The 27,997-nt window shown below is 50.3% G+C and overlaps 10 protein-coding genes across 10 annotated transcripts; 5 read left to right on the forward strand and 5 right to left on the reverse strand.

Annotated features, from left to right (window-relative positions):
• Window positions 1–585: 585 nt before the first annotated feature.
• Window positions 586–2,460, forward strand: LTR84_005499 (uncharacterized protein; the record flags this gene model as incomplete). Its single annotated transcript, XM_064849067.1, has 5 exons — window positions 586–662; window positions 710–753; window positions 829–1,134; window positions 1,194–1,738; window positions 1,810–2,460. 5 exons carry the CDS (start codon window positions 586–588, stop codon window positions 2,458–2,460), a joined length of 1,623 nt encoding a protein of 540 aa, XP_064704281.1.
• A 432-nt stretch (window positions 2,461–2,892) lies between these two features.
• On the reverse strand, window positions 2,893–4,220 carry LTR84_005500 (uncharacterized protein; the record flags this gene model as incomplete). Its single annotated transcript, XM_064849068.1, has 2 exons — window positions 2,893–3,962; window positions 4,022–4,220. 2 exons carry the CDS (start codon window positions 4,218–4,220, stop codon window positions 2,893–2,895), a joined length of 1,269 nt encoding a protein of 422 aa, XP_064704282.1.
• Window positions 4,221–4,828: 608 nt separating this feature from the next.
• On the forward strand, window positions 4,829–6,024 carry LTR84_005501 (uncharacterized protein; the record flags this gene model as incomplete). The annotated part of the gene is made up of 6 exons (XM_064849069.1): window positions 4,829–4,853; window positions 4,903–5,141; window positions 5,190–5,248; window positions 5,309–5,565; window positions 5,629–5,725; window positions 5,817–6,024. 6 exons carry the CDS (start codon window positions 4,829–4,831, stop codon window positions 6,022–6,024), a joined length of 885 nt encoding a protein of 294 aa, XP_064704283.1.
• A 154-nt stretch (window positions 6,025–6,178) lies between these two features.
• On the reverse strand, window positions 6,179–7,063 carry LTR84_005502 (uncharacterized protein; the record flags this gene model as incomplete). The annotated part of the gene is made up of 1 exon (XM_064849070.1): window positions 6,179–7,063. One exon carries the CDS (start codon window positions 7,061–7,063, stop codon window positions 6,179–6,181), a length of 885 nt encoding a protein of 294 aa, XP_064704284.1.
• A 138-nt stretch (window positions 7,064–7,201) lies between these two features.
• LTR84_005503 (uncharacterized protein) lies at window positions 7,202–8,417 on the reverse strand (the record flags this gene model as incomplete). Its single annotated transcript, XM_064849071.1, has 2 exons — window positions 7,202–7,228; window positions 7,950–8,417. The coding sequence occupies 2 exons, from the start codon at window positions 8,415–8,417 to the stop codon at window positions 7,202–7,204; spliced, it is 495 nt and encodes a 164-aa protein (XP_064704285.1).
• A 4,800-nt stretch (window positions 8,418–13,217) lies between these two features.
• On the forward strand, window positions 13,218–14,460 carry LTR84_005504 (uncharacterized protein; the record flags this gene model as incomplete). The annotated part of the gene is made up of 4 exons (XM_064849072.1): window positions 13,218–13,262; window positions 13,322–13,373; window positions 13,438–13,486; window positions 13,548–14,460. The coding sequence occupies 4 exons, from the start codon at window positions 13,218–13,220 to the stop codon at window positions 14,458–14,460; spliced, it is 1,059 nt and encodes a 352-aa protein (XP_064704286.1).
• Window positions 14,461–15,445: 985 nt separating this feature from the next.
• Window positions 15,446–17,551, forward strand: LTR84_005505 (uncharacterized protein; the record flags this gene model as incomplete). The annotated part of the gene is made up of 3 exons (XM_064849073.1): window positions 15,446–15,453; window positions 15,666–16,380; window positions 16,463–17,551. The coding sequence occupies 3 exons, from the start codon at window positions 15,446–15,448 to the stop codon at window positions 17,549–17,551; spliced, it is 1,812 nt and encodes a 603-aa protein (XP_064704287.1).
• Window positions 17,552–18,002: 451 nt separating this feature from the next.
• LTR84_005506 (uncharacterized protein) lies at window positions 18,003–19,310 on the reverse strand (the record flags this gene model as incomplete). The annotated part of the gene is made up of 1 exon (XM_064849074.1): window positions 18,003–19,310. One exon carries the CDS (start codon window positions 19,308–19,310, stop codon window positions 18,003–18,005), a length of 1,308 nt encoding a protein of 435 aa, XP_064704288.1.
• Window positions 19,311–22,861: 3,551 nt separating this feature from the next.
• LTR84_005507 (uncharacterized protein) lies at window positions 22,862–24,495 on the forward strand (the record flags this gene model as incomplete). Its single annotated transcript, XM_064849075.1, has 3 exons — window positions 22,862–23,414; window positions 23,465–23,933; window positions 23,994–24,495. The coding sequence occupies 3 exons, from the start codon at window positions 22,862–22,864 to the stop codon at window positions 24,493–24,495; spliced, it is 1,524 nt and encodes a 507-aa protein (XP_064704289.1).
• A 2,614-nt stretch (window positions 24,496–27,109) lies between these two features.
• LTR84_005508 (uncharacterized protein) lies at window positions 27,110–27,865 on the reverse strand (the record flags this gene model as incomplete). Its single annotated transcript, XM_064849076.1, has 1 exon — window positions 27,110–27,865. One exon carries the CDS (start codon window positions 27,863–27,865, stop codon window positions 27,110–27,112), a length of 756 nt encoding a protein of 251 aa, XP_064704290.1.
• Window positions 27,866–27,997: the final 132 nt, after the last annotated feature.

The following is a 27,997-nucleotide window of genomic DNA, read 5'->3' on the forward strand; positions in this document are numbered from 1 at the left end:
CCCCCTGTTTTACCATCGATCTCTCGGGTATAAGCTCACCAAAGGACTTTCATCACTTTTAGTAGGTTTTCGCCCAGGAGCCTTGTTCTCAAAACCCCGCTTGCGTCAATGGCTTTTCCAGCAAGGACTTGACTTGGCATGTGGAGGATCATCTTGGCCTCGATATGCCTAGAAACCCAAGACTCCAATCGCTTGAGTGCAACAACAGCGCCCAGGGGCGAACCTCTGATTAGCAGTATCCACAGAGTCATGCTTCGATTGTTGAAGGCAAGTCTTGCCCTCTTGGGCGCTGCTTCTCATTGTCCCGTTGGTACCTCGTGCCCAGAGCCTTGCGGTCATGGTCCTGGTCATGGCTTCAGACCTGCGCAACGCTCCTTATCCCTGGCCATATGACGATATCACTTTTTGACACACTCCTCTCCGCACGACTTGGCTGGCTCCAGAAATCTGGCTTTTCTACACTGGTGTTTCGAACATGTGTGGACTCATAAGAATGCTGGCTGTTCTCCCTCTTCCTTCGCCTTTCTCTTCCTGTCTTTCACATCAGCTTTCCATTTACAAATTTGCGTGAACAGTTCGCAGAAAATGGGTCTCGGTTTCAAGAAGCCCGATGATGAGCCCGGTGCGGCGTGGGTCGCCATCACCATTGGTGTTTTTGTCGCGTATGTACCATTGTTCCAGTTGTCTAGTGCTGTGCTGATGATTCCAGCTTTGGAGGCCTGCTCTTCGGATATGACACAGGCACGATCTCTGGTAAGTCGTTGACTCGAATGCTTCACGAAGCATGTTTCTTGGTGAAATATGATTAGACTTATTGACGTGTAATAGGCATCCTGGAGATGCCATATTGGAAAGAGACATTTTCTACGGGATACACAGATGCCAACGGCGAGCCAGGAATTAGCTCTGGCCAGGAATCCTTGATTGTCTCTATTCTGTCCTTGGGAACCTTCCTCGGTGCACTCACCGCTGCCCCAACGGCTGACTTCTTCGGCCGAAAATTGGGCTTGATTCTGTCGACAGCACTCGTCTTCAACCTGGGTGTTATTCTGCAAACCATCGCCACCTCACAGCCTCTGTTCATTGCTGGGCGTTTCTTTGCTGGATACGGTGTTGGCCTGATCTCTGCTATGAGTAAGGACATGATGAATCATAGCCTCGAGAGTCCATCGCACTCACTAATCTGTTTTTAGTTCCTCTGTACCAGTCAGAAACAGCACCAAAATGGATCCGAGGAACCATTGTCGGCAGCTACCAATTGGCCATTACCATCGGATTGTTCCTCGCCGCGATCGTCAATAATTCAACAGGCCAGCGACCCGACTCGGGATGCTACAGAATTCCCGTGGCGTTGCAGTTCCTCTGGGCCATCATTCTCGTTGGTGGAATGCTTCTTCTGCCCGAGACACCCCGTTTCCATATCAGAAAGGGCAACTACGAAAAGGCCATCAAGGCACTCTCGAAACTTCGACGTCTCCCAGCCGATCATCCAGGCTTGGTCGAAGAACTCGCAGAAGTTCGTGCCAACCATGAGTATGAGATGTCGTTGGGCAAGGCCAGCTACGTGGATTGCTTCAAGGGCACGGTTGGCAAACGTCTCCTCACTGGTTGTTTGCTACAAGCGCTGCAGCAGTTGAGCGGTGTCAATTTCATCTTCTACTACGGAACCGCCTACTTCACGCGTGCTGGATTCGAGAACCCCTTCATCATCCAGGTGATCACCAACACCGTCAACGTGGTATGTACTAGGCACTCACTTCAATTGTCTTTGATAAAGTCTTTTCTAAACTCATCCTTCCCCATTTCTAGGTCAGCACCTTACCAGGCCTCTACCTGGTCGAAAAACTCGGCCGACGCAACCTCCTCCTCTGGGGATCCGCCGGCATGTGCGTGTGCCAATTTATCGTGGCCATCACGGGCACGGTGTCCGGAACGAGCAACCTCCCGGCGCAACGTGCGGCCATCGCCTTCGTCTGCCTGTACATCTACCACTTCGCATCGAGCTGGGGCCCCGTGGCATGGGTGGTGACGGGCGAGCTGTTCCCACTGAAAGTGCGGGCGAAGGCGCTCTCAATGACGACGGCGACCAACTGGCTGCTCAACTTCGCGATCGCCTACTCGACGCCGTACATGGTCGACGAAGAGCACGCGAACCTGCAATCCAAGGTCTTCTTCATCTGGGGCGCCTTCTGCGGCATCGGCTTCCTGTTCGTCTGGCTCATGATCTACGAGACCAAGGGCCTCACCCTCGAGCAGGTCGACGAGCTGTACGAGATGGTCGACAAGGCCTGGTTGAGCAAGAAGTTCCGTCCCAAGGTCAGCTTCCGCGACGCCAGCACCGCTGAGCAGGGCGGTCAGGACGGCAGGAAGATGAGCCTCCGCCAGATGAGTGTCGCGCAGGAGCAGCGTAGGGCCTCCCAGGCTAATACCCAGACCTTGAATGAGAAGAACGCTTTGTGATGTGATGACCTGTTGGTGGACAGGGCGGGGGAGAGGTGGTTAGTTATATTGGGTGGGATGTGGTGGAATTTGACGTTCGAACAGCAGCCGACTCAACTTCACACAGACGTGTTGAAAATTCTACATACCCTGAGATACATAATAGGCATGAATTGGATATATTGTCGACTTGAAGCTTCTTTCTTAAAGCACTCTCAGCTAGCCAGACTCTTTCATAATTCTTTTTTGTCCTCGGACTCATATATAACACCCAGCACCTTCACATCCTTCAGATACTCTGAAAAATCTCCACGCTGCGTCTCTCATACAACGCTATCAGCCATATTTCCATAATCAGCCCCGATTAGACTTCTGCTGTCTCCCAAGTGACAAGCCAAAATACCACATCTTCAACACAAGCCTCCACCGAATGCACACCAGTCCGCAGAGCTCTCATCCTTCCCAAACAAACGTATCCTCCTTTGGTGGAATCAAGCCTCTCAACGCCATACCATAATCACCCGCATTCGGCATGCGCAACAACGTATGAATATGAAACCTTGCAGGCTCCTTATTCGTGAGAAACACGCCGGAATGGTGGTCGAACTCTACGATGACGACGGGACTCTGAATGCGGAAGTAGAACGCATCGTTGTCTCCAAACCCGCCGATCCAGCTAAAGTACGTCTCGGAGAAGTGGCTCGTAATATGTTTGAGACGTAGACTCCGTGCAGGCTGTGGTAGGTATAGCAGGTATTCGTTCAGGATGGTGTTGATGAGAGATTGTTGGGCGGGGTTCAGCTCGCTGACTAGGATGCCTTCGTACGGCACGACGCGGTTGTCGCGGTAGGCACCGCACATGTGCCGTTGGTCGTCGTGGTTCCAGCGGCCCTTGGGCATCGCGGGGTCTTTGAGCTGCTTGTAGATCTGGGCCCTTGTTTGCTGGTCTGGAGTGAGTGATTGCATCAGTTCCAAACCGGCTTTGTCTTCGACCTGCAAGATCCGTGTGCCTTTGTGGGGGCCTGAGTCAATGATGTTAGGCTCGGCACCCGTGAACCACGGCGCAATGATGATCTGCGTCTTGTAGAAGAAGATATTCAGGCACAGATGGTGCCCATAGAAGCTGAAGCCCCAGGCATCAGTCGTGGAGGGTTCGCCGAATAAGACGAAGTTGTACGAGTATTCGTTCAACACAGCTGGAGACTTCACGAGTTCGCCCAGGAATCCGTTGATGCGCATGGCGGAAACGGCCTTTTCATAGCCTTCCGGTGACAGCGTCTCACGGAGAATTGACATAATTCCATCCCGTGCTTCGGTGGTTAGTTCGTCAAGCCGCAAGCCTTTGTCGCTGAGGAGAAATTCGGGGTTCGACCATGTTCGCCATTCTGGTGAGTCGATGTGGTAGGATAGTATCGATAGCTGTGCTGGTGTCAAATGAGATAATGCGCTTTTAGTCGTTTCAACGATCTTATCGATTGGAATTCCTTCGTCCTGGAGTTGGTATAAATTGGGCTTGATGTGACCTGTTCAATGGTCAGGTCACCCATTCCTACTATTGAAATACGGAGGAGTGCATATGTACCGTCATTTGTAATGCCTTTATAGGGCACCTTCAGCAAATTTCTCCAATGGAGATATAGCTCATAGATCCACGGCGGTTTGCCTCCATCTTTGAACGCATTGGCGTAGACATGAGCATCTTGAGTCGCCATGGTCGTGAATCGCGGAATGCTGAGATCCGGAAGGAACTGACGGTAGGCATTTTCTTGGGCGCCTGCCATTTCTGGTGGGCTCCTTCTTCAGGATGCGAATGGCCTTGAACTCTGTTTGGATAGTCTTTGTAAAGAGTGCCTTGGTGTTTTGTGCAGCTTCCGGTGAGCAAGTACGACGACAAAGATACCCTGCAGTTCGTGGGAGTGAACAGGTCTGCTTGAACAATGTACCAAGAGACACTCTCTGTCTCCTGATTATACTGTTCGTTTGTTCAACTGTTTGATTCAGCAAATTATCCCTTCGTCTCAGGCGAGGATCAAATGTAAATATCAACCGAGTCTCATTTTCTTCCATGGATATTCATGACATCCCCACACGGATGAGGAGACATGATTGTGGGGCAGTCCATCATCGTCGAGGATTGAATTTCCCACGGAGTGTGGTGACGGAAATGTTGCGGCATCGGCATCTCCATCGGAAGCTGAAGGCGAAAAGCCAAATTCAGCCCTCGGTGTAATGAAGCTCCGACTCACGATGTCAGGTTGCATGATCTCCCCACAAAGACAACATACCTAAATACCTGGGTACGGCCTTGCATTGTTTATGAGCTGAAGATCTGTTCGGTATTAGTGTGTCAGGCCACTGAATCCAGACTCGAAGAGGCATGCTAAGAAAGATGGCGTCCGTTGCCCAATTCAAACGTAAGTCTTCTCAGCTAGCAATATTACTATGGCTCACTGCTTGCTTCAGGTCTCGTCCGCTTCGTGCCTCGATCAGACTCGTCGAAGGTTTTGATAGGACAGCCAAGCGATGAAAATGTCGATGTTGGGCTTGCTTTGCGGAAGGGCCAGGATGTGTCGGTGGACATCTTCTCGGGATCTTCTGTCCTCTCTCCTGGGAAGCAGACCGGAAGTAGTGCTATCATTGACAGAGTCCTGTCGCCATTAGCGGTATCTGAAGTGGGAACTATTCGATGCATTGGTTTGAATGTGAGTGAGATCAGGTTGTTGATGGTCTCGTAACTGATTTTTCGACAGTATAAACAACATGCTGCCGAGGTCAACATGGCACTTCCGACGGTGCCAACAGTTTTTATGTATGAACAATCTCGTACATGATAGACCAAAGCATTGAAGTACTGATATATACCATCTAGGAAACCCAACACCTCCCTCGGGGACCCTTGGCCCACGCCAACAATACTTCCCAAGATTACCCAGGAAGACGACTGTGGGGACTATGAATCTGAATTAGCCGTGGTCATTGGGAAGACAGCAAAGAATGTCTCTGAAGCAGATGCGTTGGACTACGTCTTGGGCTACACGGCCGCCAACGATATATCGAGTCGTACGAGTCAGTTTGCTCAGAGCCAGTGGAGCTATTCCAAGGGTTTCGACGGAGCTTGTCCTATAGGTAAGAGACTGAACTCCCAGGATCCATGTGTGAGAGTGCTCGAGCTAACATGAATCGCAAAAGGCCCTGTTCTTGTCTCACCGAGTTTGATACCCGATGCATCAAAACTGCATATTCGTGGCCTCAAGAATGGAGAAGTGCTTCAAGATTGTGGAATCGAGTAAGTTATCACCCTTCCCCGCGTGTCGGGATCTCGGAGCCATCAGGTTCTCTCTAGTAAAAACAAGGCGCTATCACTGACATCGAACTAGCGATCTCATCTTCTCCCTACCCAAGATCATCAGCTTCCTATCTCAAGGGACGACATTGCCTGTCGGCACTTTGATCATCACTGGCACGCCGGCCGGAGTGGGAATTGTCCGCAAGCCCAAGGTGACAATCAAGGCTGGCGATGAATTCGCCGTAGAGATTTTACCACATATCGGCACTTTGGTGAACGTGTTTGAGAATGAAAAGTAGATATCGTGGAAATGGTTTTCCTCGGACAACGATTAGGACGAGACATTGTCAGGCAAGTATATAAATTTCACATATCGACGACATATTGTACCCCTTAGTGTACAAATTGACAGGAACAAGATACAACACAATACTTCCTCTGTTTCTTCACTACCTACCCACGAACGACCTCACGAATCTGCTTCACCGTCAACTCCCCTTTCCTGCCCCAACCACGCTGTCCACTCTTGACACTGGGCCGAAACCGCTCATACATGCCGAAAGCCTTCTTATCCAGCAGGTCCCCCTTCCCCTTCCAGCCCTGCAGCGCATCAGTCATGGCGTTCTTCGCCTTTTCATAATCCTGCTCGTTCCCAAACTTCCCCACCAATAGGCCCTCATTGCCCTTCTTCGCTTCACCCTGCACGACCAACTCTCCGTTCTTGACGTGCATCGGAAACCCCATGACATCGAATTCCTGATCCGCAGAATCAGCTGTCTTGCGCTTCTTCTCGTCCTTCTGGGCCTTCTTGTCCGGATCAGCCGGCTCGATCGCCCCGATGCTCCGGCCTTTGGAAATGGCGCACAGTGTCGAGATCTGAGACCCGATCGCCAGGCACGTCGGCCATGCGAGGCTCGGGTGTAAGCAGTGCGCGACGCAGGCACCCCAGAGATGCAGCACAGGTGCACGGTTGATGAGGACTGGGTTGTCTTTGTCTCCTTCTTCGGAGGCTAGTTCCGGAGGAGAAGTAACATCGCCGGATGTGGAAATCTTCTGCTGCTGCGTTTTCTTCGGAGGTGGTGATGCTTTTGGCGCTGGATTTTTGGAACTATCCTCGCCGTCGGGCTGTTTCCGTTTCCTAGCAGCTAACGGTTTGGTCGCTTCTTTCTCTTGACTTTTGGAATCGACCTTCTGCTTTCTGGGACTTGAGGTTTCGTCCTTGACTTTTGCTTTGCTTGCTTTCGCAGTCGCTGAGCTTTTGGCTAGGGAGGCTTTGTCTTCGTCTACAAAGTCATCTAGACGAGTCTGTTTGGATTTGCTCCTTGTGGTCGTAGGCATGATCACGATGGTTTGTTAGGTAGCTCCTCAGCTATTATGATGGTCAGTTATGTATGTGAGATCACTAGAGAGTAGCAAGGCGAAATGTCTTTGAAAGTTTATTAGTATACTTCTCGAGATGTTATTTTCATGGCAACACTAGTTGACATAGTTGAAGCCCATCAACTGTAATCGTACAAAGTGAGCTCATCACACAGAGCTCGGTGTCTTCCAAGTGACGTCAGGTTTATGCTTCCGAATTCCTTGTTCAGCCTTGCCAAGCTTAAGGAGCACGGTGCTCACGGGCGCTATCAGTGTGCCATTGTCGGTGTGGTCACCTTAAACAGCGCCATTGAGTTGAGCAAATGGTCAGCTCCAAACCGAACCAGCCTTATCCAGCAGTATTTACCATAGAATTGTACCCCGCTTTACCCAGGCTGTTGATGCAAGTCCATCCTTTCATTTCCATGGTGAAAGCACTGCACTTGCCGTCCGGCCCAGGTCCATAGCCGCCTTTCATTATCGCCTCTGGCCACAGAGGGGCTTTGTTGTTGAGACTAATTTGGCACGATAACATTAGTTAGAGACGAGCAGCCTCGGACGGAGGGCCAAAAGGAAGGGTTACTGCAGCGTATCGATGCTGGAAACTTACCACGTTTTTCCACTTGGGCATGCTCGACATCTGATTCCTAGGGGCTTCATGTGGTTCGAATACAAAACCCCAAGGTTTGCGGTACCCGGGTACGTCAAGGCACCGTCGGTTCTTTCCCCGGCGGCACAATTTTTCGTATAGTAGACCTTACACTGGAGACCAGTGGACGGCTGCATCATAGAAATAGTGGTCAGCGAGCAAGGTCTTGAGAGTCTTTCAAGAAAACAGGGTGTTTGGTCCCTGCAAGTTGCTTACCCCAATCGAGACACCTGCTTGCCATGGAAAGTCCATACATGGTGCATTGTTCTTGACCTGAACCCATTTGCAGGTGCCTTTCCAATCTGGAAGTTCACATACGTAGATGCCGACAGGTGGAGTGCGCTTCTGGAGCACCGCACCTGTGCTGTTCGCAGTTGTGACTGTATATGGCTCTTCATACACGTAATTGAGGTCATCTGGAGATAAAGGCGGTGTCGAGTGGATGGCAGCGAGCGTGTCACTGCCAGGAGCAGGAGTGATAGTAGGATCGACGGCTGCCAAAACGCTTGTGGTGATAGCGAGTAGTAGATATACGAGTGAAAACATTGTGTTATCGAATCCAATGTTGCTGTAGTTGTGAAGGGTCTCGTTACGCTGCGCCTCTTTTGTTGTTCGATGTTGGCGATGCAATTGATTTTGAGAAGAAGATTTCCCACTTGTGCCCAAAATAGGGAACAAAGACATGCTGATTTTATTGAGCCCTGTATTCGGGTACTCGAAACAGCTGGCTTCTTTGTTTCCGCATTGCTCTCAAAGACGTCAATCGCCACAAAAAGTCAAATCGAAGAATGCACAAGGTACGTTACCAAAGCGAACTGTCCCTTGAAGGCAAGAATGAGGATGTGCGGGATATTTGATGATAGCCAACACCATCATGCATGATGGAGAGTATTGGGTCCGTGCACGACAGCAGATCCTAGCTGTAATCCTGTAGACTCACAGTCAACCAGAACATCACACGATCATGCCTGCTCAGGACTTGCACCATTTAGATTCAGAATGGTGAGACGTGGATCGCTAGGTAGCCTAGTAGGATGGAAATGCCGTAGAGCTCCCGAGTCATGCCCGAAATACTAGTTCACTGTCCTAGAGATATTTGCTCATGGTGAAGCCAGGTACCACTTCCATTGACCAGTGGTCTTGGAACGAAAGAGCCCGTGAGACATGAAGCAGTACAGTATGGGGTTCAGAAAAGTTCAAAGGTCTTTTAAGGATTTGAGAAGCTGGAAGGAAGATGGCGGAGGGGATTTCTCGGTTTGTCTTCTTCTCTTGGCATGCCCTATCGTACCAGGTACTACCTATGGAGTATTACTTACTTACTTGGTACACACCCAGCCACAAGGGTACCTAAATTCCTATACCACAAACAGACAAAACAACCTAACCCAGACGAATCAATCAAGCTATCTAAATACGACTTGAATTCTAGTGTAAGTGACCAAGTGTCGATTGTTAGTCCATGTGCGCGAGGCTCCTAGACACCATAGCTCAAACCAGCGCCCATCTGCCTTCAGCATAGGCTTAAATTTCGCAAACCAGATCCACACCATGGCGAATGGGTTCCTTGGGGAAGTGAATAATCTCCTCGATCTTACTCTGGAGGACGTGCAGAGTGTTCCATCAGGGTTCCCACCACTTCTTGCGGCCGGTTGTGCACATTACAGCGAAGTACTTGAGTCTTTCCGTGTTCCATTTGGTGTTCAACAGATGGACCGAAACATCGCCAACAGGGTGGCCATAACTTATGTTGTCAGCCACGAGATAGTTCGAGTTTCCGCAATGACTACTCTCCTCGGCCGTATATAGGGAGACATTATATCCCTCGTTGTTGGTGACGAAGAATGAGTTCCAGTACTGCAGTGAATCAACGAAGCTACAGTCGTGGCCGGTGCAGAAGCTCTCTGGAATCTTGGTCTCTGTGCACTTTTGGTTAGGAGTTCCTTCTTTCGCACTGCACCATTTTATGGCCAAGTCTGGACGGGCAGCGCGTGAGTCCAAGTGAGTTGATGGAGCAGGAGCATCGTCAGTAGTACCTCCGGCTGAATCGAACTGGGCAAGAGTGGCATTTCCAATTGACAGGAGTATGAGTAAGTACTGGATCAAGGTACGGATTTTCGAGGCCGAAGAAATCATGGCGCTTGTTCCAAAGCGGTGCGCTAGTTTTTTGAGATGGCTTTCTCCGAGTACGATGAATCGAGCTGGACTTTATAAGACAGATGGTTTTGTATGATGCCGCAGGCTCGTTCGGAATTCGAGTTCTTAAAACATTCGTTGTCTACATATAAGGTATTAGACAATGAAACTGGACTGCTAACCTTAACGATGCCCTTGGGCCATTTTCCACAAAGGATCGTTCAGTTCCGCAAACAGCACTTGGGAACTCGTGAATGTCTTGGAATCATCGCATAGACGGTTGGAGTCTTTGTTCACATTCAACGTCGAACAAGATTGAGACTTGAATCATTGCCTAGCTAAGCTATGGTGGATTGGGGAATTTTCTATCTGGTGGCCATCAACTGTCATTGGGAGCACACCTGATGGAGAATACGCTGCGTTGGTTTCGGTAAAACCGTAAGTTCGGAGGTCATTTATACCAGGATGGACGGTGGTCACTCCCAGCCTTTGACAATAAATGTCTCTGTAGATTTCCACCTTGTATCCTTTATCGTCAAGAAATTGGAACCATTGCCAACCCTGTACTGGTCCAAGCATCATACACTTATGATCGCCACCACAGGAGGTCTCAAAGATTTTGTAGCACTGGTAAGCTTGAGGGGTGGGGCCGTTTGGGTTGGGCCCTACACAGATTCTGAAGCTCTCGGTATCATTGGCACGACGTGCATTTTCATGGAGCGTCGGAGTAAGACTCTTGTCGTTGTCGGTATCTGTCCCGCCTGGTTGGATAATCCGAGCGAGAGCAAGATTGTTGAACAACATGCACAGAAGCAAATATGGTATCATAGCTCGCAGCGACAGTTTCGAAGAAGCCATGATGGCAGTTGCAGAATGTCTTGACATGGACCTTGAGATGGCCTTGATCGGGAAACAGGTGCTTCAGAATTGACTTGGGATTCACTGTAGTCACTTACAGGAATGGCTGAATCACTGGATTTGTCGTTGCAATCAGAGTTTGCGTAAAGAAAGCGAGCTTGTAGCATTCTTCTTTAGTCGGGAGCGGCCATGTACTTGTGGAGATATGTCACAAAGAACCACCACAACCTGCAAACAGTTATATCTCGAACACCGTAACAGTGTCAAAGGGTTAAAATTATGCAAATCCTTTGTGCATGCTCGAACTTCCTCACTGCAAATACTTCCCTTTATGACCCACCTGAAGTTTACACCTAGCAGTGATACAGCTCAAGTCCGGGACCAAGCACTTGATGATTCAAAAGGGTCCAAAGCGTCTTGTCGACATTTAACTTCTTAGGAGATGGGAGGTGAAGCATTATCACCAGAATTCCAGCCCTCGAACAGCAATGATTTGATGGCTAGGACACATCTTTCAAAGTCGCACCTTGTGTTTGTATGAAGTGTTGGGCCTTCAAGATCGCATATGGTGAATCGTTCAGCTGGCCCGTCCAGTCTGTGCGCTGAAATGATCTGCGGGGTATTCCCTAGGCTGCCCTAGCCCTTGAGAGGCGGCGTCTTCATCAATGATGACTTCAATAGACTTACCTGTGAAAATTCGGGCTTTCAAACGATTTAACGCATTTGCTTTGTGGTATCCTAATTGAGGAAAGAATGTTGAGAGTGCAGATTTGGAAGGTGTCATGACTGTCCCACGGTCCGGCACTCCGCACTGCACTGCGTTTCAAGACAGGCCACTTTCGGCATTCTTCATCTGTGGTATTGCCGGAAATTGACCACGAAAGTCGCGGTGCAGTTATCTCTGCTTCTTGCTAGACAGTAGTTTCCGAGGCTTGATTCTTTGGGTGTCGGAAAGTCAGAGAAAAGTTCTGTCGTTGATTAACCTGGGCATGCTGAATTATTCTGATTACCTTGTGAGTCTTTGTAGGTTGATTAGACAACACCACGACGATCAGCCATGCCCGACTCAACAAGTCGAGTAGAGGGGCTCCCATCATTCTCTCGTCACATCACGACTCATGATTCCAAGGGGTTGGCGATTTTCCATACACCAGATCCAGCCCATCCCGAAGACTCGACTTCGACTCCAGGGCCACCAGTGTCTACCGAACCCACATGGGTTAATTTTCCAGGTTCAGGATTCGGGCTGGGTTATGCCACAGATACCATACCGGCGGATTTCAATGCAAACAGTGATATCGAGGCGTACTATGATTATCTTCATCGACATCCGGGAATCTCAATTCAAGGTGGATCGGTCCTCCGGGTAGTTGATATGTGAGTCCAAACTCCGCGGCCGCTGTCCGTCCAAGCAGCAGTGATGAGAAATAGAACCAAGCCATGTCTCGAGTGTTGAGAGGAAATGACTGACAAATCGGGATAGGCAACCAGGCTCTGTATCACCAATGCATCGAACAGTATCCTTGGATTATGGTGTAGTGCTCGAGGGAGAGGTTGAATTACATCTGGACTCTGGAGAAAAGAGACGGCTGTTGCGGGGTGACATCTTCGTGCAGAGGGGCACTGCACATCAATGGAAGAACCCAAGCGAAAACGAGCCTACGCGACTGTTGCTCGTCCATCTAGGGAGTAAAGAAGTGATTGTAGAGGGCAGGGGAGCGTTGCCCGAGTCTATGTACCTCTAGTTAATCCCCTACATATGGGTGGTCTCCCGATAGCTAAAAGGATAGATCTGCTGGTTGGGAAGGTCCGGTCAGAAGAACGGCTTCCGGGCGCCAAGGTACCCGGAGTGCAAGCTTTTGGGGCCAGGTTTTTAATCATCGGAGCCGAGGTTGCCATATCCGCAGTGGCGCGGGTACCGGTACATTGCCGCTTGGGATGCCTATAAATTAGCCAAGATTCAAGAACACGGCGCCCGGATAGGTACCCGAAGAGATCTCAACCAGGCACCCCACCCAGCACCCCAAGTCCCAGGCCAGCGGTATTACTAATGCAATCCCAGCCAAACTTCCTCCAAACAGAAAATGGTATCGCCACCGCTCAGCGAATGGTGTCATAAGGGATCAGGGTCACTAAATCGATGGTGGACGGAGTTAGGCCAGTCTCCAGCCATTGTTGGATTGCGATAGGTCCACTTACGAGCACATCACAGAGCGGTGCTCCGTTCCTGTCAGTTGGAGAGCCTGAGGTAGTCTTAACGTCACACACTTGGATGGCAGGTACTCGCGCACGAGGACAGTGCCTGTTGCCCCGCAGAACTTCATCGTTGGGTGATTTTTAATTTCATTTTCATGCCAGTGGGTTAACTCCATATTTATTTCCTGAATCCCCTCGTGCTGTCGTCTTCTCAACTTCTCTTGTCGCACGCTCAAATCTGCTCCTCCGACTTAATAGTATAACCGTTCACTAATAAAGCTCCAACAATCTCTAAATATGTCTGAATCGGTTGTTAGAACGGCCTTTGATCCCAAGGACATGGTATGGTTTAACTCCGACCGCCGTCTTCTGAGCTTCCCATTGACTTACACTTCGTATAGGTGTTTCGTCACCTTGGTCCTACTGGATTGAAGGTTTCAGTCTTCTCACTAGGTATGATCCACCCGAAAATCGATATGGGAGTGGATGGCATTTTAAGCTAACACTGAACACTCAGGGGGTTGGCTCACCTACGGTGGTACCCAGAAAGGAAACATTGTGAAGGAGTAAGTCAAATGCGAAATTTTACATCGCATGAACCCGAGAAATCTAACAAGACGTCAATAGAATTCTCCAAACTGCATGGGATCATGGAGTCAACTTCTTCGATACTGCCGAGGTTTACGCCAATGGCTCATCAGAAATCGAAATGGGCAATGCTCTCAAGGAGCTCAATTGGCCCCGTGATGAATACGTTCTGTCAACCAAGATTTTCTTTGGTACTGGCCGCAAAGAACCCAATACCCGTGGTCTCTCACGGAAGCACGTTGTTGAAGGTCTTAAGAGCTCTCTTGAGCGCCTACAGCAACCATATGTCGATATTGTTCTTGCTCACCGACCGGACTATGCAACTCCAATGAAGGAAATTGTCGAGGGATTTACTCAGGTCATTCGCAATCTCAATCTTGCCTATTATTGGGGTACTTCCGAGTGGTCGGCAGCTCAAATCACCGAGGCCACACTCATTGCCGAAAAGTACAATTTGATTGCACCTATTGCTGAACAACCCCAGTACAATGCCTTCCACCGTGAGCGCTTTGAGGTTGAATACGCACCCTTGTATGACCAATTCAAGTACGGAACCACCATCTGGAGTCCTCTCGCCTCAGGTTTGTTAACTGGCAAATACAACAACGGAATTCCAGAAGGATCACGCTTTGCAAACCACAAAGACTTCTTCGGTGGCGTCGCCGATTCGCTCCAACAGCCGGAGGGCAAAGCCAAGATTGAGAAAGTCAAGAAGCTGACCAAGATCGCCGAACGTCTGGGTGGAAATGCTGGACAATTGGCTCTTGCATGGGCAGCAAGCAATCCCAATGTCAGCACAGTTATTCTGGGAGCCACCAAGGTCGAACAATTAGTTGACAACCTTGGGGCCATCAAGCTCTTGCCAAAGCTGGATGCCAAGGTGCTCGAAGAGATTGAGGACATCCTTGACAACAAACCTGCAGCTGCGGCCACGTATGGACGGTCGAGGTAGGCGAGACTTTCTTCCCTAAATGTTCAAGTCGTTGTCCAAAAATAAAAGCTGGAGCCTTGTCATGGAAACCCATGTTCTGGAAGCTGATATACCGCATTCATTAGACGCGAATGGCGCCAACGGTCGTCTAGACTATGAGATAGATGGAATATCGGAATAAGATCTATGGATTTTGAGGCCCTGGAGTAGACTGTCCTTCTACCGCCTGAGTTGCCTCCATCACTTACAATGTCAACCTTTGACTTCCCTGCTAGCCTCAATTGCCTCGATGATCGTGATAGCCACTCACATTTCCAACGAATGGAGCTTTCCTGTACTCAACGTGATCAAGCGATTGTCCTCTGATAACGCTACGAACAATCTTAGCTACATCCTTATATCGTCTTCTGGCGACCTTGACAGTGATAGGTCACACAATCTGGGGAACACATTTCAGCAGATACATGGGTCTGCGGGCCGCTACGTCATGTGAGGGGGCCAAGAGGCGTTTGTCGACCGGTCTGGGCCCATTTGAAGTGCATGAGAAGGCTTTGTAAAAGCTCGTTCCTCAGTGGCATGTTCTTGAGGATCTGGCAGATGCTGAAGAGGGATGTTATTGGGAGTGATGACGAAGTCTCTTATCTCCAAGGCTCGTAGATGCGCACCAGGAGACCCGTCTGTCCCATCGATATTAAAATCCCCATGCATGCATGCATGTACGTCGGCAATTCCCGATAAGATAACAGCAGAGTTACACTTCCCCGCGAGAAACTCTCCCCCTTGTCTCTCGGGCGCTGCCTGTTTCAGGGCAGGTTGCGATCGCCTTACTTTTTTGGCCTGGAATTTCCGAATTCCGCAGCGCTTGAAGGTCCTGGTTGTGCTTCTCCTCTTCTTTCACCATTCTTATCGAACACACCCGCTGGCGTACTGCTTGTCATCTCGACCCACTTCAGCCTTCAATCATCCCGTCCGCTCCTTAGTGAATGGCACGACATCACCCAGTACAATGGATTGGTGGTTCGTACCACAATATCTCCCATCTATGTTAGCTCGGTGCTAGATCAGAAAATACCTCCGATGGATATAACGCGTACCCGCACAGGCTGCTGGACGTGTAGGTCCCGTCGGATCAAATGTGACGGTGAGCATTTTGACCTTTGGCTCTAATATCTTTGGCTAACCGTCACCCCAGAGGCACGTCCAGTATGCTTGCGATGCTCCTCGAGTGGCAAGAATCTGAAATGTGGATATGACATTCGCTTGACGTGGCAGGAAGATCATGAGGCTCGGGGCGTGTCTCACGGTCGGACTGGTGTGTGGTCCAAGGCTGGGCGGTCTCCCACCACTGCACCGAGACAAGTCTTCGATGCCAGCAAGATGTTTGGAGTACCCGATTTTCCGAACATTGAGAACCCTCGGTTCTTGAACACCACGTTCAACGATGTCGAAATGCACTTCGGCCACGGTGATGCCGAGGCCGGAGTTGATCAGGCTGAACGCGAAGATGATTTGATGATTAACGACGATTGGGATTTCATGGAGTATGAAGATTTGAAACCCGACCCTGGGTCGCCGCAAAGAGCCTTGTCATTGATTTCTCGCGCCGGCAAGATCTCTCAGTTTGACGCCTATTTAATCCCTCATTTCGAGGACGTTATCTGCAGTAGCTCCACGCTACTCGATGACGAGAGGTACAACCCATATAGACATGTTCTCTTCCCCATGGCCATGGATTCTCGATCTCCTGGTGTCTACCATGCAACAATGGCCATATCAGCGAATGTCCTCCGACTGGGAAACCCACAGTATGGCGTTATTGCGCTCGGCCATCGGCAAAAAGCCTTGCGAAGACTGATCACCCTGCTGGGACCGGGAGGCGCCGATACCAGCCATGAGATGGATGAGATGCTTGGATTGGTTCTCATGTTATGCTGGTTTGAGGTCTGTCTACTCCTGATGTGTTCTTTTAATTTTCCAAACTCGTTAGAGTTCACAAGCTGATCGTCATCCCTCCCCATTTTAGATTTCCGATGGTTGCAGTCCTTCGTGGGTCAAACATCTCAATGGCTTTCGCAGAATCATAGAACAACACCAAAGGATATCTTCCCGTCAATCACCGCATAGCATGAATGTGGGACAGTTCTTCATGCGATACTTCGCCTTCCACTTGGTCCTGGCCAAAACTACATTCCAGTCCGAAGAAACCGATGCTGATGAAATACGCAGCCCATCTCCCGTCGCTTCCCCCACCGACGATCACAAACCCACAATTGGCGAAGCAAATGAAGATTCAGATCCTGCCCTCGCCCTGTCGCCTTCCAGCTCGTTCCTAGCCGCACATATGCCTGACGAGACTATGGATGAGATCGATCTCTACAAGGGCTTCAGCGACCGCCTGCTACTACTCATCAATGAGATCACCGATCTCGTTCCCGTCGGCAAGACGGCCGAAAACAGCGCCATCTTCACCACGAAAGCACGCCACCTGAAGTCCAGCCTGGACACGCTGCAACAGCACTTACCCGAAATCCTAACTTCAGCCTCTAGCCCACCACCCACCACCTCAAAGCCAAACTCAAACTCAACCTCAACCCCGCCCAGCCTCACCGCGCGCAAAGCCGCCATCAGCGCAACGGCCGAGACATACCGACTCGGCGCGATAATCCTACTGCACCACATCCTGTCACAACCGCACGCGGCATCCAGCGTCGCATCACACGTCATCATCCACGCGCGCGAACAACAAGCGGCCATCGCAAGCATCCTGTCGACGATCTCGCACCACTTCGAGACCATGATCCACTCGGCCGCGCTGCCGCTGTGGTCGCTGTTCCTGGCGGGCTGCAGCGTCGACGACGAAGAACAGCGCATCGCCGCCCTGCAGATCTTCGAGGCCACCGAGGACCGCAAGCGCTTCGGCAACGTCAAGCCCGCCCGCGAGGTCATGGAGATGGTGTGGCGCCAACGCGATCTGGGCCGTGATCAGAGACGCTCCGCTGCTGCCACTGCGAGGAAAAATTCAGCGGACCACTCCTCCGCTCCGGTCAGAGGCCAGTATGAGTGGGAGCGCGCCATGGTCTTGCTCGGAGGCTGGAAGATCAGTCTGACGTGAACTGATCCTCGGGGTGTTTCGTCTGAAACGTGACATGAAAACGTTTGTTTCTGCTCGTTTGTTTTGACATCTTGATTTTGGCTCTTTATTATTTTTTCTTTGAGCGATTGGAAGCGACGGCTGTTTCGAGGATGGATCTTCTCTTGTTTTAAGTAGTCGCGGGGCCGGGTAAGGGATTGGTCGGCTGGTAGGGCAAGTACCAGGATAGCGTTTGCAGTTGAAAAGTACAATTTTGATGGAATTCCAGTCACAATCTGTGAGTTCGAGCTGCCCGTGATGTGCTATTACTTGTGTCGTTCGCTGGGAAGGAAAAGGCCCAGTGTTATCAACGTAGCCCAGTTGATATTCTCCCCCGGCCCTTTGCTAATGCTTTGTATTTGTGGTACATGGACGAGAATCTATCAATCGAGAACTCACCACTACAACTAAACTCGGTTCCAACATCGATCACCTATATTTTCGACGATGTTCCTCCTGCTTGTCCCTCCTCTCTCCTCCTCCGGCCCCCTTGCCACCCCGTCAACGACGCCAACTCAACCTCAGGATCTGAATGCGCGAGATTCGTCCCTGCCTCCTGGCCGGGCCGCCACCTCCACACACGCGCGATGTCCTCCTCTAATGTCCCCTCCAACATATCGGCAATATACTTGCCCAGGATCGGCATAAACTTGAATCCGTGTGCGGAGCCGCCGCACGCGAGGAACAAGCCCTTGTGGGTCGGGTGCGGCGTGATGAGGAAATGTCGATCGGGTGTGTCGGCGTCCCAGCACAGGCGCGTGTAGCTGAAAGGGCGGGCTGCGAGGTCCGGGAGCACGCGGCTTAGGTTTCGACGCATCGCCTGTTCGATTTCGAGTGGGAGGTCGTCGGCCGGATGGTCGTGGAAGGTGTGCGGGATGGAGGTTTGGATCCCGCTGTTGCTGTCGCGGGTTGTGTTGGTAAGGAATTTGCTGTGTGCGAGTTTGAAGACGCCGTCGGGCCCCGGTGGGAAGAAATAGTCGAGTTCGAGGTTGTCGAGGACGGGCATGGATGCGAAGTGTTGTTGCTCCGAGGGGGAGAGCTGGATGTGTGCTACGCTGTGGCCTTTGGCGATGAGTTGGCCTTGTAGGTCGATGAATGATGGTGTCCAGGCTCCTGTGGCGAGAACTACAATGTCGGCGTAATGCGTTGTGCCATCTTCGGTCGTTACACCATTGCAGTGGACGCCGTCTTCAGATATGATCAGCCTTCGAGCATAGCCGCTGCTACCAGAGATAAATGAGACTCCTTTCTCTTGTGCTGCCAAAGCAAGACGCCTTAGAGCTTCCCCTGAATCAGCCCAGCCTGCTGTCGGGTTCCAGACGTTGATATTCCAGTCGTCGAGTGGACCGTTGATCATGGGGAATCGCTCGCGGACCTGATCTCGTGAGAATTCATCGATGCCTTGCACACCGAGTCGTCGACTCGTTTCGATCGATCCTTTGACAAAAGGCACAGAGCGTTCTTTGGCACTGAGGACCCAACCCGGGACATGGTAAAGGCCGCGGTAGAGTTCCGAGGACTCCCAGACCTTAATGGCTTCCACCCCCAGTCGCACATACAGTGGCTCGTTGTAGTCACTTCTTATCACTTTGCTGATATCGGTGGATGCTGCTTCGCATGATGGTGGGGCATATCGATCGAGGACACGGATAGACGTGTAGCCTCGTTGGGCCAGATAATACGCCGTGGAGGTCCCGAATGCTCCTGCTCCAACAATGAGGATCTTGGTTTCCCGATTCATGACCATAGCAGTGACGCCCAAACATGGGAGGGGTCAGCGATCAGCCAGAGTTTATATTGATATGCTCGTACGCGCTTATTGTTACATGTAGAGCTCTGTTAAAGGTTGATATTACTTTTATTCTGCGCCATGATGAGAGATTCTGTCAACGAGTCTAGGTGGTGACACTTGGCACTTGTTGGTCAGATAGTGATAATCAGGAGATGCAAAAGGAGCGGAGCCGTGATATCTCGCAATGACCTGCCAGTTGTTTCGTAGATCGATTCGAGCCCCATTATTGGATTATGGCATAAGAGGAACCCTTGTATGATTGGGTGACAGAAGTTAGATGGGCAATTGTGAGAGTGCCATCAAGAGCATTGTGGCTTCACCCAGAGGAGAGTACCGACACTCCACCGGGAGGTACCCGTGTTCTCTTCGACCTTCCAGAATGGTTGGTGTGGAGAGGAGTTCATGAGAATGAGCTCGAACTACACCCACTGGCGACCAAGTTCTACCCCGCTTTGCTATCACCTTTCTCTAGCTCGGGGATGAGGAACAAGTGGGAAAAAGTGTAGTGTTTGTAATAAATCGCAGGTTAAGTGGAGACATGGTCTACGGAACAGGAATAACCTTCACCCGGGTATTCATGATACGTGTAGCCAGAAGACAAAGAGTGATGGATGAGGCATCCATCGTAAGGTTGAGCGATACCTGAAAAGCACCTTCATGACTCCCGCAGCACCTCGTCCGAGTCTGACGTAGCCCAGACTGCAGAATCACCCATGGGTTTAACATCGCCGAGGGGGCTGTGGCAGTGGACAGGCACGTCGAAATGTCAGCATTCTCGAGTAAACACATCCTTTTGTCATTAAGGTCTTTTGCGTATTATTGGTGGCAAGGTGGAGAGTGGAGTCCAGCGAAACTCGATGAGACTGGTGAAAGTAGGAGGTATCACATTCCGTGCGACGACTCGGCATCGTGGTTCCGCTACGAGCAATTCATGCTGCCGGATGTTGTGATGTCTGCATCAATCTCGAGTGGTGAGTTCTTCACTCGAGGAAAGTAGACAAGCCACAAAACATATCACAAAAGGCCAAATCACGGGTAACTTTCAGACGCTGCGCTTCTTTGTTGCTCAGAGACAACGTGAGACCGTGGCCAAACACCAGCCTGATGCGCACGCTTGATGAGCTCTTGCGGCTGTTCAAAAGTCGGTAAACTGCACAGGCCTTAGGGTGGAGATGAAGCAGGTTCGTAACAGAGAGCGTCGATCTCCTCAAAGGACTGCTGCTCAAGGGCAAGGACGCGATGCAATTCCTGATGGCTGGTAAGGGCATTCTTGTTCGCATTTGCCCAGCTCCATGACACGTGCTGTGAGAGCTCGAATATGGGACAAACTTCTGGTAGCTTAGCTCTTTCTCAAGCTGTACTCTCGGAATCGAGGAAGTTTGCAACAATGGCATTGATTCCATCTCGGAGCTTACCCGCCCCAGGTAGCAAGGCTCAACCGTTGGGAGAATACTTTTTCGGCTTAAACATGAGTAACAACCGACAACTCCCGATGAGTAAATTCATATTCTGTCGCATGAACTGGGATGATGCCCGTTTTGAATTGCCGGCAAAGCTACACAGATGGGATGGCTTAAAGTCCACGAGAGAAAGAGTCGAGACATCTGACTTACCAGGCCACACCGCTGTGGAGAGATATTCTGGATCTAAATCCCATGTGTCTGCCGTCGTTTCTCTGATCGAACTCAAAAGGGGTTCTGCTTGTCAGAAACAAGATATAGGAAAGATATGGTTACGCATAGACGTTCAACGGTCCATCGAAACTGGTGCTGGTTGATGCGGCACTTCAGCAGAGTCAATGCGGCATGCCCTGCTGAGAATAGCTCGTGCCGTGCAACCAACGCATGCCTCTGCCTTCCGGATTAAGCCAATGTCACTTATGGGTAGGGAGGAACATTGCTTGCGAGAGCCATTAGTGGGGGAAACAGAGAGAAGATGTCAGGAAAACGTCAGTGGATATGGCCGTTCCCTGAAGGGCATGACTGAGAGCACAGAGGGCATCACATGGAAAGAAGTGCTGGGTAAACTTTGCTAGCAATCTCGTGAAGTGACACACCAGTCTTGGAACCAGAATGCTGGAAGGGTTGAGCTCCTGGTAGGCTTTGGCACTTTCGAGCTCTCAAAAGGACGGAAGAATCACAGAAACATAGTCGCATCGTGGTACAGAGAAGACGGCTTCCGCACTGCAGCCCCTTTACATATCATGTTGGTCACCGGGTTACAAAAGCCAACCAACCGCCATGAGCAGTCCCACGACGATGGCAATGTTGATAGGCTTCTGTATATGCGTTGTCTCGCAAGCCGGGAGGCGCGGCACACAGAGGCCAGGATGACACCAGGACATGTACTCGGGCTCTATGTTCCATGGTAGTACACAAGCCGGCTTCGGCTAGATGGACATGATGTTGGTTGTTCAACGTCACTGTCCTTTGCGAAAGACCAAACGCGTGGACAAGGCTGGTAACCAGCTCGCGGTGCCTTGCACAGTCAAGATGTCAAGCCTTGAGGATGAAGACCAAGTTCAGGGAATTGTTTCCCCAAAGGAGAAAGGATCGAGGGGAAGAAGCGTTGGAAGGACATGGAGTTGGAGTGGACGAATAAAAGGGAGCGGGAGAGAAAGCTTGGAGTTGTTATCACCGGGAGGTGCACCCGCTAAGCCCCCATCGGGTAAGCCTATCCACCAAACCGATAACCATCCTCCAAGCACCTTCCCTTTATCTTTGACGGTACAAGGGTAACTACAGAATGCTGGATGGCCGCGACTGCCCCAAGACGGCCTGTGGTCATGAGCATCCATGGGGGCAATGGGCCGTGGGTATCACCTCTCGCCGCCCTCCAGTTATTACGGACCAGCAACCATCTTATTTTAACATCTGATTGCCATTGGAGAAATCCTTGGGTTTAGATACACCTAGGCTCGACTCCAAACGTTAAACAACCACTGGTATTTCCGTAATTCCCCTGATGGATCCATGATATCGGTCCATGTCTCGTGGAGAATCCCTGTTCTCATAGCTTAAGCCTATCCCAGACCCCAGCTCATGTCCCTTCCCATCCTTAAAGATACCTCGCTTGCCACAGCAGTTCACAGGTCGCCTTTAGAACCATCTCTTGGTCAGATACCGTGAGTGATCTCCTGATAACTGATATCTCAGGCAGTCCACCTCGACAACCCTCGGTTCAGGTGGACCCATCAAGTATATCCCCGTATTCAGTCTGCCTCTTCTGAGGTAACCTTCACAGCCCAGTCTGTGCATATATACCTTGACACATTCTTGTCGCCATTCATTGGACTGGCAGTCTCAGATTCTATTGCCGTTTCACTTTCACGTGCTTGAGTCAACTTGGCTGGTCGTTGTCACCTTTTCATCACTTGTATGCCTCATGCGACCTGACCCTGACGCGCAGATTGGTTTGTGAAGACGATACAAACTTGATATTCTGTTCGGAATCTGAACCCAGCAACTACTTCGCAATCTAATTTCAACCCTCGCACCACAATGGCATTCCTAAATGAAGGATCCCTGTTCCTCTACGTTGGCCTAGGACTCGGCATGCTCACTATATCGTACTTGACCTTATCTACAAATCAGAGGGATATACTTTTCAGAAGGTTGAAACTACGAGGTCGCCGAGCGTCAACTGCCAATACGCCTCCACGATCGATCTCCCCGGATAAGAAGGAGCCCAGGAACTCTCCGCCGTCCTCAAGTGAGTATGTGAGTGCGTTTCCACCTCTGAACAGAGATTTATTGGAAGTGGTTGCTGCCGAGCTTCCTGCCCACCAGCGCCTTGCTCTCGGTGAACTCAACTTTGATGAGAAAAACTGGACCAAGTCGGTCATGGGATTTGAGGAAGACTTCCGGACATGTGCTCCCAACAAATATACCTTCACAGGTCATTCAGTGCAAGAGATCCGTGGATTGGGCGACTTTCCAGATTACTCAAGCCTTAGTGGTGTACCTCTTCCAGAACCTTACCCCGAACATGACATTAAGACGGCTCTACCAAGACCATATCGTCCATTCAGGTGGGCTTATCATCAGACCATGTGTAAGTGTACTTGAAAAACGCGCCCGCCGAATGCGACTGACCTGATTCAGCCCTGACCAAACTTGAGCCTAACTGGTGGCTTGAATTGGAGAACACATACGTCAAACGCATCGCTGAACGTAAACGTTTATATGCTGTACACGGAGAGTCTGTTCTTCAAAGCCTCCCAGGATCTGAATTGGCGTGCAAAGAGCTCATGGAGATGATCGTCCAGTTTCTGTGTGCCCGGTACCCCCAATATTTCCATCTCCACGATGATAAGAAAACGTTTGAGAACAAGATCCTTGGGACCAGACAGGATGTCTCTGCCAAACATCCATTGTTGGTCATTTTGGACAACGTGCCCGAAGACTTTGCTATTACGCTACGCAATCCCGAAACTGGTTATTACCACTTTCGTGCTGGTGTCATCTGTTCGGCTCTGGGGTGGAATGTGGGTACCAAGATCGGAATGTCTTTGCCCCAGATCCATGCTCCAATTCCAGACTACAAGGAGAAAATGCAGTTTAGCATGGACAGGTGCGTAACATGGCCCCTTGATCGAATAAAAACACCAAGATGCTAACAATACCCCCATAGATACTTCACCAAGATGCCCACCCAAAAACCCATTCAGCGTGGTTCATGGGGCTTGGAAGTTGATCAGCCCTTGTACATGCCACCAGGTGATCCGCATGAGAAGTATCGGGACTTCCAGTCTCCCGATTTAGATCCTTCTCGTATCCACCTACGCGTCGACTGGCAGACTCTTCGTCGCTTGCCTCTTTCTGGTGGAATTGTGTTTAATTTCAAGGCCTTGTTCACTCCGATCACCGAATTCCGAGATGAACCTTACATCCCGTCCCTCATCCTGAAGGTATGCAAGGAAGGTAAAGAAAACTTGATGAAGTACAAGAACACGTGGCACGTCGAACATGTGACCATTCCTGCTCTAGAGCAATATGAGCAAGAGCAGAAGGCAGCTGGCGTGGTGGAGAAGCATTGGACCGTGAATACGCTTGATGAAAGTCCCTATTTCCCCGGCTGGCAGGACAAGTGGATTCGACAACAAGGCTTCGCAGCCAAGGAGTATTCCACTTGACGCAAAAGTGACATGGACACCCAACCAGCACGTTGCCCTTTCAAAAGGAACTAGTTTTCATCTTCATCTCACCCTCGCGCCATGACCTCATGATAGAAGATCAACAACAAGACTATAACGCAGTAAACGAAGACAATGAAACGCATCACATGGTTGCGATGCAGAAAGACCCAACCTCCTTCATCTAAGATCTCAAATTCTATACCACTGACTTATTCAACCCTTTCAATTGCCTAAACTGTTCGTCCCTTGCATTATATCATTTTATCTTTGAGAAGACCATGGTACTAAAGAATTGGTTGCGATTGAGCCAAGACAAAGATTGGCTACAGGACGCATGCTACGGCAATTCATCGTTATTTAGCATATCACCCAGTGTATCAGCAAGATCAAGCAGCTCGCGGTAGGCGAGATCAGTAAGGTCTTGAGCTGCCCAAGACAATCAAACTGTCCTTTGAACTTTAGGTACTTTCGTAAAACATTGGAACCCCCATGCCGCCACTCGTGATCATCACACATGGATACCCTATCGACGTCATGCAATAAACCATTAACCCCTCACCTGCCTGCTGCCTGGGTGCCTGGCCCAGCTCCATCAACATTTATTGCACCACGCACTGGGCGATCAGCTCAACAATCCAAACTGATATCAATTCCGTCGAATCATGTTATGATATTGGGAAGTTCTCCACTGAACCCGGCCACATTGTACATACATCAGGTACTAGGTGACATGTGAAAGTCTGTCCCTAGGCATCGATGTCAATGCTGTTGGCCCAGTAGAATCATCTGGCTCGAGACTTCTGGACTCTACCGGTCACGCATTATCGCACATGGGGGTGATTCGATTCGATTCGATTCGCATAAATAGCTACAAATAGGAAAATCCCATGTGAAGTGTTGTAGATCTCTGGAATGGAGGTCTATTCATTTCCGATTCCTTGCATCGTTCATATCTGCCTGCCTATCATCCTTGTTGTTTGAAGTGGTTCTTGGCCTGTAGCTGATAAGAAGACAAGCAAACGCATTGGAAGATACTAAATTGGTTTAAAAGTCGTACTTGAAGGGCTGAACCCACTCGACCTCGACCTCGACCTTCGATTGCTGAATTGTCTTTGCCTCATCGACTGTCTTTGATCTGTCGTCTTTGAAAATTTTGACCTTTTCATCTTCATTCCTTCACCGCGTTACAAGCCTCCTTGGCTACCTAGATTACGGGCCGTTTGGAAGACCACCCCCGGGAACTTGACATATCGATTCGCAGTCGAAATTACATCACCCGCACATCACCTCGGATCCTACAGAACTCTCCTCGTTTCTGAGATACGGTCTATAAACATGGCGACTGCCGACAACTTGCTCGATATCCCAACACACTACGGTCTGAAGATCGACGACACGGTGCATTTCCACCGAGACCGACGCACGAGCGGCAAGCAGGATGAGTTCTCGGGCAGCGCGCCGGAGACAGGCGCGGGAAGCATTCTCGTGGCCAAAGTATGCGATGGCCTCGTCCGACATGGCTACGAAAATGATATCGTCCAGAAGGTCGGCCGACTAGTGGCTGCCAATGTGATGACGTGCGCATCAACGCAGGTGGGAGAAGAGGCCGGGTTGGAGACCATGATTCGATCGGAGGACGAGGCTGATGGTGAGAATATGCAGAGGACTGTGGAGCTCATGTTAAAAGGTCTCCTCGACAGGAACGTCGTTCGGTCTCGCACTGTCCACGTGAATTCGAATGAACCCGTGCTGCTGATAAACGGATTTGACAAGATTGAGAGGCAACACTTGATTGCGGTGGTGTCTAAGGCGGTACAGCAGTTGCAAAAGGATTGGAATATTTGGCCCGTGAGAGTCTACGCAGGTCGCTTTTTTCCCACCCGTGGGAGTGGATTCTCAATCTCCTTGCTCAATGTTGTGAATACCGAGATTGGAGGGCCGAGTATGGTGCAGCTTCTTGATGAACCAAGCGATTATCCAGGGTGGAATCAGTTTGTAAGGCGGGAAATTTGGAGAGACAGAGACTTTTTACACAGTGAAGAAGGGCACTCGGTTGATGGTGAAGAGGGTGAAGATGCCTCGGACGGTGCATCGGTGCATTCTGTCGATAGCAACAGCTCATATGCCGCCGAGTCAGTCCTGCGTTTGGTGATAGAAAAGTCGCCGATAATGGCGGATTCAGAGATCCCAGCGAACATTCCAGATGTCGTGGAAGAGGCACTGGACGCTCCGCCCGCGAATGTGGAGGAACACACTGTCAACCTTGATCAAGGCGACGATGGGGACGAATCTTCTTTCACCGTTCTCGACGCTGAACAGAGCAACGCAGTGGCAGCTCATCAACAGGCTTCAGAGCGGAATATTGTGCATCCGACTTGGAACCGACGCCACGATAGCACTTCATTGATCGATCTCATCCGGTCGCAGGCATTGGATATTCCGCCATTAAGAACCGATCAGGAGACCCGTGTTGAGCCATTGGAGGTGGCGGCCGAGGCACCTCTACCTTCTGAAGCGTCTCAGAAGAGTGAAGAGTCTTTTGTTTTGTTGTAGGTCAAGCTCTGAGCGTTCGAAAACAATAGGTTGTGAATCGAAAACATTTTTGGTTCACTCATTCACTTTCCGATCGACTCCTGCTCCTTCTTGTGCTTCGACTTCGGCTTCTTGACCTCGGGCTTCGTCCATTTTCACTAGCAGTCCCATTTCGATCTCCGCTATCCATAACCACGTCACTATCATTGTCATTACCGCTTTCTTCCTCTTCCATTGCATCGAGCTCGGCCTGGAGTGGACTGATCCGTTCTTCCAGTTGGTCAAGGTCCTCTAGCAACTGTCGCGCAGACAACTTCCATAAGCTCGTTCCACACACACGGTCTTTAGTCAAAAGATTATCCACAAATTCGTCCATGTGTATTAAAACATAAGATTCTTTCCTCCTCTGTCTCAATTTCCTCGCATCCTCCAGGAAAGGTTCCAAAGTTTTGTAGATATCCACCGGGTCAAATGTGAGGCGTGCATAGAATGCTGCCAATGCCCGTAAATATTTCCACTCTTCGCCTCCTGTATTGAGGTATTCGAGGATGATTTCTCTATCCGGAACGAGGGTCAATAGTTTGAAGGCAAGGCAGATGAAGGGTGAAGGCTTCATGGCAACTCCGTAGGTGCCACCAATATAGGTCAATTCAACAGCGCGGTCGCAGAGAGTTGCTGCATTTAGGCCAAAACATTGTTCTTTCCAGTAAAGTGAATCGGTGATCCGATCTCGCATTGCGGTCTCGAGCAAGAGAGCCGGATTTTGACCTCGAATCAGTGGCCCGGAGTAGCCACGATTGTCAAGAGTGTTGGAGGCATCGGCGCGGTGCGTCATCTTGATGCGCAGGCAGAGAAGGATCAGATCACAAAGGTCGTTTTATCTCTAAAGGAGATGTTTGGGCGGTCGACGCAGGATGTTGACAGTCCCGGCCTTGGAGAATTTCCCAAGACGCAGATGGAAGATCGA

The sequence above is a fragment of the Exophiala bonariae genome (genome assembly GCF_035927105.1).
Source record: "Exophiala bonariae strain CCFEE 5792 chromosome Unknown scaffold_20, whole genome shotgun sequence".
In the NCBI taxonomy this organism is placed as follows: domain Eukaryota; kingdom Fungi; phylum Ascomycota; class Eurotiomycetes; order Chaetothyriales; family Herpotrichiellaceae; genus Exophiala; species Exophiala bonariae.